The sequence below is a fragment of the Phoenix dactylifera genome, chromosome 18 (assembly GCF_051530095.1).
Source record: "Phoenix dactylifera cultivar Ajwa chromosome 18, Ajwa_hap1_PhDact_Kaust_v1.1, whole genome shotgun sequence".
NCBI lineage: Eukaryota > Viridiplantae > Streptophyta > Magnoliopsida > Arecales > Arecaceae > Phoenix > Phoenix dactylifera.
Genome location: NC_143207.1, coordinates 19,449,674 through 19,457,906, shown reverse-complemented (window position 1 = coordinate 19,457,906; position 8,233 = coordinate 19,449,674). Strand labels below are relative to the sequence as shown.

The 8,233-nt window shown below is 40.3% G+C and overlaps 1 protein-coding gene across 7 annotated transcripts in view; it reads right to left on the bottom strand.

Annotated features, from left to right (window-relative positions):
• Positions 1-967: 967 nt before the first annotated feature.
• The window catches only part of LOC103695514 (cinnamoyl-CoA reductase 1-like), a 39,705-nt gene continuing 32,439 nt past the window's right edge, over positions 968-8,233 (bottom strand). For 2 of the 7 annotated variants that reach the window (XM_089928400.1, XM_089928399.1), the window contains exons 4-6: positions 2,457-2,619; positions 1,499-1,688; positions 968-1,344 (exon numbers count right to left, since the gene is read on the bottom strand). In XM_089928400.1, the coding sequence (XP_089784526.1) occupies positions 1,233-1,344; positions 1,499-1,688; positions 2,457-2,619 (465 nt within the window). In that variant the 3' untranslated portion in view covers positions 968-1,232. Of the gene's footprint in view, positions 1,414-1,498; positions 1,689-2,456; positions 2,620-8,233 lie in introns of all 7 variants that reach the window. The other 5 variants (XM_089928398.1, XM_088714074.2, XM_089928395.1 and 2 more) reach the window with 3 other exon arrangements.

Here is an 8,233-nt window from a genome sequence, read left to right as displayed (position 1 = left end):
ACTAAGATAGAAAATATAAACGAATTGCTATTTTTCATGGAGGGAGGGGGTGATGTGGAAGCCGAGCGTGGGGAGTGGGAAGACGGGCGCGGGGAGGGGGAAGCCGGGCGCGACGAGTGCGGAAGACAGGCGCGGGGAGGGGGAAGCCGGGCGCGGCGAGTTTGGAAGACGGGCGCGGGGAGGGGGGGTTGGTGGTGGGGGAAGCCGGGCGTGGGGGGTGGGGAAGACGGGCATCGGGGGGGGCGACGGGCGCGGGGGGAGGAGAAGACGGGGGTGAGGGAAGCCGGGTTCGGGGAGTGGGGAAGACGGAGGGGGGGGGGGGGGGGGGGGGTGTTGGTGGTGGGGGAAGCCAGGCGCGGAGGGTGGGGAAGACGAGCGTGGGGGGGGGGGGGGGGGGGGGGGGGGGCGTGGGAGGAGGAGAGAAGCAAGGATAATAACGTCATTTTATATTTTTATTTTATTTTTAATTAATAAAAATAACCAAACAACTGTAATTATACTAGCAAGTTTCAATTACAGACAAGACAAACGAGGCCTCTTTCTATAACTGCAATTCTAATTGCTGCTGCAAATGAATTACAAGCAAATAAACAATCCTTAATACAGCTGCATCTTCAAAAGGTAACTTGATGGTTTTATATGCGCATAACTCGTATATATGGAAGCAAATCTTACCAAAGAGATAATCCACACAAGACCGACCACCTAGCACAAAACAAACACTTACATAAGATGAGGCAGGTCTTTTAGGCACCCTAGCTCTTTCCAATTCCACCAACGCCTGATCCTTTTGGTTCCACAGATCCTGAACTCCCCCACCATCATCCCCGGAGGAGGTGGTGTGGCGGCGGCGGCAGTCGAAGGGAAAGCAACAGAGAGGGAGCAGGGACGTATGAACCCATTTGCTCTCTAAACCTAGCAACAAACTTTTAGTTTGGTTTTATTTGCCCAAGGATTTTTTTGACAGTTTTCACCCAAACAAGGCAAAGGAATGCCATCCATTACCAAAAGACTTGTTTCTTTTACAACTAAGAACAAGAGCATCTGCAACCAAGAGACCAGGTGAAATGATGAACGCTTGTTTCACTTGTCTCCACTTTGCCGGAACATACAAACGCAGCCTCCTCATATAACAGAGAAAGGGAGTACCATTTTATTGACAGGTTACATCTTAAAGAAGTTACCGAGTTTATCGATAAACCTTATTCCGCAGCTACCCGAGTTTCATTCATCTATGTAAATTTGTAGACAGGAGGAAAATGATGAGTGTGCCCTTCTAGTTCATCCAAAAGACCCGCCTCTCCGTAGGATTCAACAGCATCAGTGAGAGTTTCTTCTAGAGGCCTGCATTTCCAACCCAACTTCTTTAGTTTCTCTGAGGTCAGCGGGGCATTTGGTGGTACCTCAACGATACTGCAATTCGAAATAAAGTAAAAATTAAGATTGAAGTGGAAATATTCATGGTACTCCTCAAATAAAAAGTTGGAATGGAACGAACTTCTTCTGGTAACCATAGTTAGGATACATGCCCTTCAGCAAGTCAACCAACTCTCGAATAGTAATTGGAGAAGCTGCACAAATGTATCTTCCAGATGATTCTGGCTTCTCGTATACTAGAAGCAATGCATCGGCAACATCTCGAACGTCTACAAAATGCCAGAGGTAGTCCAACATGGGCTCTGGACCTCCTGTTATGAAATCATGCAGAAAAAAAATGCTGAAGTCGGAGAACTCAAACCCAAGAACAAAAATCATTTTCTCAGGCAGGTGTCTAGACATAGGAGGTTTGTAATAATTACACACCATGGAAGCAAATTCTTCAGCCTACATGGTGTCAGACTTTCTTAAGATTAGTGCTTAAGAGAGTCTTTTGAACTTGTTAGTGCCCACAAAATGTTTCTTTTTAACCTTTTTTTATTATTGTTTTCAGAAAAAATGATTGGGAAGGGCTAACCAGATTCATGAGGATGTTGAAACAAAGCCATTGAGTTCCTATAGGAACTGCGGGTCATCGCGCCAAGATATGTCTTCTGCTCAAGGTTGAAGGGGATGAGAAAAGGATCAGAAGAGCTAACCAAATTGAGAACTAACTGGTGAGGAAACGATTTGAGAATGCTCATTTTCATGTAGATATGCCCTTTGAGTTCGCTATGGTAGAAACTATGACCTGTAGCACTGTAAGTAGGATAAAGCTTGAACTAGACATCTATCTATGGGGGAAAGAAGCTAGAACCACACAGATCAGATCGGTATTTTTGGCCTGTTATCTATGTTTAACCAGCATAGAATAGATTCAGTAAGAAGCTTAATTTTTAATAGAGTTATATATCCTCAAAATTTAATGCTGCAATCTACGCCAGATTGCATTGATATTTGAAATGATTTATATATGTCACGAGAGAGAGAAAGAAAGAAAAAAAGAAAAAAGAAAGAAAGAACTGTGTGTAAAGGTGGACCTTTTGTGACATAGATTAGAAACATGCTGCTAGTGCTCGCTGTAGGTTGCAGCAATGGTCCTACAACCACCGACGGGCAAACAGTTACAAGATCGAGCCCATTTTTCTCTGCATACTCCCAAGCTGCATGTTCTGCCATCGTCTTCGAAAGGCAATACCAGTTCTACAAAAGCAAATAAAGGATTAAACTTAGATTGTTATTTTGGCTCTATCACGCGAGCCTACACAAGCATTGTTCTTGCATTAGTGATAGAATCTTCCACCTACAATAATTAACTCATGGATAAAATCACAAAATTTTATGATGATAATTAAGGATTTTGGCAAATAAAGTGCACTAGCTGTCAACAACACCATTTGTGGTCGAGCCATATATTTTGGACATGTTAAATATACATGAATAATAGATTTCGGAAGGGGAAGGTGAAGTGGATGCCTTAGAAGCTTATGAAGTGTCTTCAGTGATGGTCCTGTAGTTTGGCAATGTACTCAAAGCTATGCATGGCCACCTCACCACTTAAAAGAGGTGGATTTACCATGTTGTTTCATATTATAATCTGTCAAAGAAACAAAAGGAGTTTGCAGGGCATGTACTGGCCAACTTAAATAAAAAGTTCAGTTTAACCCTTGGAGCAAGTACAGTATCTACAAAGCTCGAACCTGATTTCCGCACAAACCAAATAAACTACAACACCAAAGCTACAGCCATAATTGTGAAGGAACGACAATAGATTAATTAGAGGATGGCCCAAGTTAACCTAAACGGAAATTGTTGAAAACTATATTAATAGATATACACTACTGATAAATATGTTTATTGGCAGAAATAAGGGCCGGCACAGTAAAAAAATCTAACATTGACAGTGATGAATGGAGAAGGTACGGTTGCTTAGCTTTATTATCTTAAACATCTGAAAGACATTTGTCCAGCCATAGTTACTAACAATCATGTGACCACTTGTAGGCCATAAGGGAGTCTGTCGAGCACTAGGTTTACATGTTCCTGTAATAGCTCTTGATACGTAAGCTGGAAAATTATTTTGGAGAAGCAATATGAAGTTTTCTATTTTACTACAAGAATTGTGATGCTAATTAACTGTTCGATAATAAACTTAAATCCTAAGGTGATGTGGCATCGAACTAGCATTCTAGTTGGAGAGTCAAAGTCAAGTTAAGGTTAAAAAGATAAAAGGCCAAGGGTCACAAGAGTCATCATGAGTTATAGAAAGTTAAGAGTCTAGAATATGAATGAGTTATTGGAGATTTAAGAGTCATGGGTCATGGGTTTATTGATGAGAGTACAAAAGTGCGATCAACATACAACTTAAATTAGTATTATTGCTAACAAGATAACGATAATATCGCTGAATTAATATTATATTTTTGTTGGGCGCAGGTGATTATAAATCAGAGCTAAAATGTGCATCAGCAGGACTAAGTTCGGCCACATGGAACAACTGTCAGCCCGTGGCCAAGCCACAGCCAACGAGGAGACAAGTCAACGGCCAACATCACACAGCAAGGGAGCCATGTCAGCGATCCGTTTGGGTCACAGCCAGCCTTCCGCGATGCTTCCATCCACGTTCCCAGCATTCTTCTGCATCCCATCCTTTCGGATCCATGGTCCAACCATCTACCTTCAGCATCCCAAATGCAGTTAAGAAAATTGAATATCCCATTGCAGTCCAAATGAAATGAAATTTGGTGGAGATAAAGTAGACATGTTAAGGTTTCATATGCATCAAGAATCAGGTCAATTGGAACTCAGGAGAGAAAGTTATGAGGTTGCAAAGTTAGATTTTCCTAAACTGCCAGATTGGGCCCTAATAGATTAGACCTTTGTGTAGTATTTTAATGATTTCGGGATCCACAGAAGTCCAATTGAGCTGATTAAAATTTTGTTGGAACTAGACTTCTAGGGCTTTCCATGATTATAATAACATAAAATTTGAAGATCAGATGAGATCTGGAGAGCCTTCCAAACTTTATAGTGGCATTGGTACTCAAAGGTAAATTTGGAAAAACGCATGCAAGCGTGTCTAAGCCGTGCTTCCTAGGGTTTTAAGTCCCTAAACCCTATATATACTTGTAGAAACTTGCCGTTCAGAGGGAGGAAAGGCGGCATTACAAAGAAATCATGAAGAGGAGCCTCAAATTCATGGAGAGCTGATTTCTTTGGTGAAGGGTGATGGATGCACCGTTGCTTGATTGTTTCTTTGAAGTAAACTCTGAACTTTTGTTCTCAATGATTTACATCTATTGATATGTTTTGGATTCTTGCATATTTATTTTGTAGATAGTTCTTAAATGGTTTATATCTATTGATACATGGATTGCTTTAGTATTTGATTTGTCGTAGATGTAATAGGCACAATAAATGCTTAGAAGTTGAGTTCATATGTTCATGAAATATATTCCATGATTAGATCTATTCTGCTTTTGAATCTCTAAATGAAGAACCGTAGAGTTTATTCCTTGGATGCAATATAGTCAAGGGGGATTCCGGATCCCTAACCATTTCTATTTTACTGAACTTTGTTTATTTACTTATTATTCTCTACTTTCAATTTCTAGAAACCATCTGAAGTTATATCTGAAATTACGCTAATAACACATAGATCGCTCCCTGAGGAATTGACCTCGGACTCCCGAGTTATACTACTTGTGCGATTCTTCTGCACTTGGGAGAGCAGTTTTGCGAACGCATCAAGTTTTTGGCACCATTGCCGGGGAGTGGCTGATTTGTTAGCATATTTTCAGATCCAATTAGAGATTTAGTTTAGGTAAGTTTCAGCTCTTAAAAAAATAATAATAATAAAATAAAATAGAAGAAATATTTGTATGCTAAAGTGGAATAGGAACGACACCGGTCGATTAAGTCGTACAATTTTTGACAGCCCCTTAGGACACATTCTTAGGATTCCTTCGCAGAGTCTCACACCTTGTGAAATGGCTGATTTAAATGAAGATACGGGGAGTCACCATGATCGAAAATGTGAACCCCTTATTATGACTTTGGGACAATACTTACAACCTACCAGGACTAGTTAGCCTTCATGCATGATTTTTTCTGATAATGTAAGACATTTCAACATCAAACCAGGGATAATTCAATTGCTGCCCAAGTTTCACGGGTTAGAGTCCGAGAGTCCTTATCTTCATTTAAAGAATTTTGAAGAATTGAGCATCACATTCAGGGTGCCGAACATCACTGAGGATCTCCTCAAGCTGATGTTGTTTCCTTTTTCTCTAAAGGATAAAGCCAAAACATGGCTGAACTCCTTGCGGCCTAGATCAATAGGAACCTGGCAAGAAATGCAGAGAGAATTTTTGAAAAATTTCTTTCTCACACAATGGACCAACTTTCTAAAAAGGCATATCAGCAATTTCCAACAAAAAGATAATGAAACATTTTATGAGTGTTGGGAGAGATTTAAAGAACTGCATCTCTCATGTCCTCATTATGGGTTCGAAACTTGAAGAACTATTAGCTTTTTCTACGAAAGTTTGTCTCCACAGATGAAACAGTTTGTAGAAACCATGTGCAATAGTATTTTTAGAAAAGCAACATGATGAGGCATGAGAATATTTGGATTTTCTGAGCGCTAGGGTGGTCTATTGCGGACTTGAAGAGGATTAGCCCCTTAGTTTGCATGCAATGGATATATTTGGAGGACAATGCCAAAACCACAAGACAAATACAACGAAGGTTGAATCTTACGATGAGAGATGTGGTTGAAGCAGAAGTCCTCAAGTTCTTGATGTGGGTATTATTTATCCAATTTTTGATAGCAAGTCGGTAAGCCCTACTCAAGTCGTGCCTAAGAAGTCGGATTTGATGGTAGTTGAGAATGAGCAGGGTGAATTGGTCCCAACTCGTGCTCCGACGAGTTGGTGTATGTGTGTCGACTACTAAAAGCTGAATTTGGTCATCAGGAAGGATCACTTTCCTCTACCCTTCCTAGACTAAGTGTTGGAGAGAGTTGCAGGGCATGATTTCTATTATTTTCTCGATGGCTATTCCGGATATTACCAAATCGAGATTTCACCAGAGGATCAAGAGAAGATTACCTTCACTTATCCTTTTGGCACATTTGCTTTACGATGGATGCCATTTGGGTTGTGCAATGCACCTGCAACATTCCAAAGATGCATGCTTAGCATCTTTGAAGACATGAACGAGAAGTGTTTGGAAGTGTTCATGGACGATTTTGGTGACTCGTTTGATGATTGCTTGTCACACTTACAAGCGATCTTAGCTCGATGTGTGGAGAAGAATTTGATACTGAATTGGGAGAAATGCCACTTCATGGTACCAATGAGAATTGTCCTAGGACATATTGTTTCATCGAAAGGCATGGAAGTCGATAAAGCTAAGATCGACTTAATTGCCAAGCTACCTGCACCTAAGACAGTTAGAGATGTTAGATCATTTTTGGGTCACACCGGATTTTATAGGAGGTTCATCAAAGACTTTAATGTCATAGCTAGACCATTGTGCGACCTCCTATCCCTTGATACACCGTTCAATTAGACTCAAACCTGTCAAGATGCGTTCGAAAAGTTTGAGATCATGTGCGATGCTAGCGATTATGCGATAGGAGTTGTCTTAGGACAACGTAAGGATAATAAGCCATATGTCATTTACTACACGAGCAAAACCTTAAACGATGCTCAAATGAATTACACCACTACCGAGAAGGAATTGCTTGCAGTAGTATTTGCATTAGACAAATTTTGTTCTTATATTCTTGGTGCTCCTATTGTTATCTTCACGGACCATGCAGTACTAAAATATTTGTTGGATAAGAAAGAGACTAAACCACGCTTAATACGATGGATACTTCTACTCCAAGAATTTGACATCACTATCAAAGATAAAAAGGAAGTAGAGAATGTGGTCGCTGACCATTTATCACGGCTAGTTTTTCATGATTTGGTGTCACAGTTTTTCAACATGGACTCATTCCCTGAAGAGCAGTTGTTTGCACTTTCTACTATGCCATGGTACGCTGACATTATAAATTTTTTTGTTACGAACCGGATTCTGGAGCATTGGGAGTCGATAGATAAAAAAATTTTTGCGCGAAGTGAGGAATTATTACTATGACGAATCCTATTTGTTTAAATATTGCAATAATCAAATCTTTAGACGATGCATACCGGATCATGATATACAAAGCGTACTCTCTTTCTGCCATACTAATGCTTGTGGTGGACACTTTGCCTCCAAGAAAACTGCTGCAAAGGTCTTGCAATGTGGTTTCTATTAGCCTACAATGTTCAAAGATGCCCATGAGTTCTGCAGGACATGCGATCCATGTCAACGTATAGGAAGTCTAACTCGTAGGTAAATGATGCCTCTTCAACCCATTACTGTTATCGAAATTTTTGATTGTTGAGGCATTGATTTCATAGGCCCATTCCCACCATCTTTTGGACTCGAGTACATACTAGTTGGTGTTGAGTATGTGTCCAAATGGGTAGAAGTTGTCGCTTGTAGAACCAATGATCACAAACCTATTTTGAAATTTCTGAAAGAAAATATTTTTTTACGATTTAGGATGCCTAAGATCATAATTAGTGATGGTGAAAAGCACATTTGTAATAAACCTTTCGAGACCTTATTAAAAAAGTATGGTGCCACTCACAGAGTTGTTACCCCATATCATGCGCAAACTAGTGGCCAAGTAGAGTTAGCCAATAGGGAGATCAAGTGTAATTTAGAGAAAACGGTGAATCCATCATGCAAAGATTGGTCTTTGAAACTTTTCGAT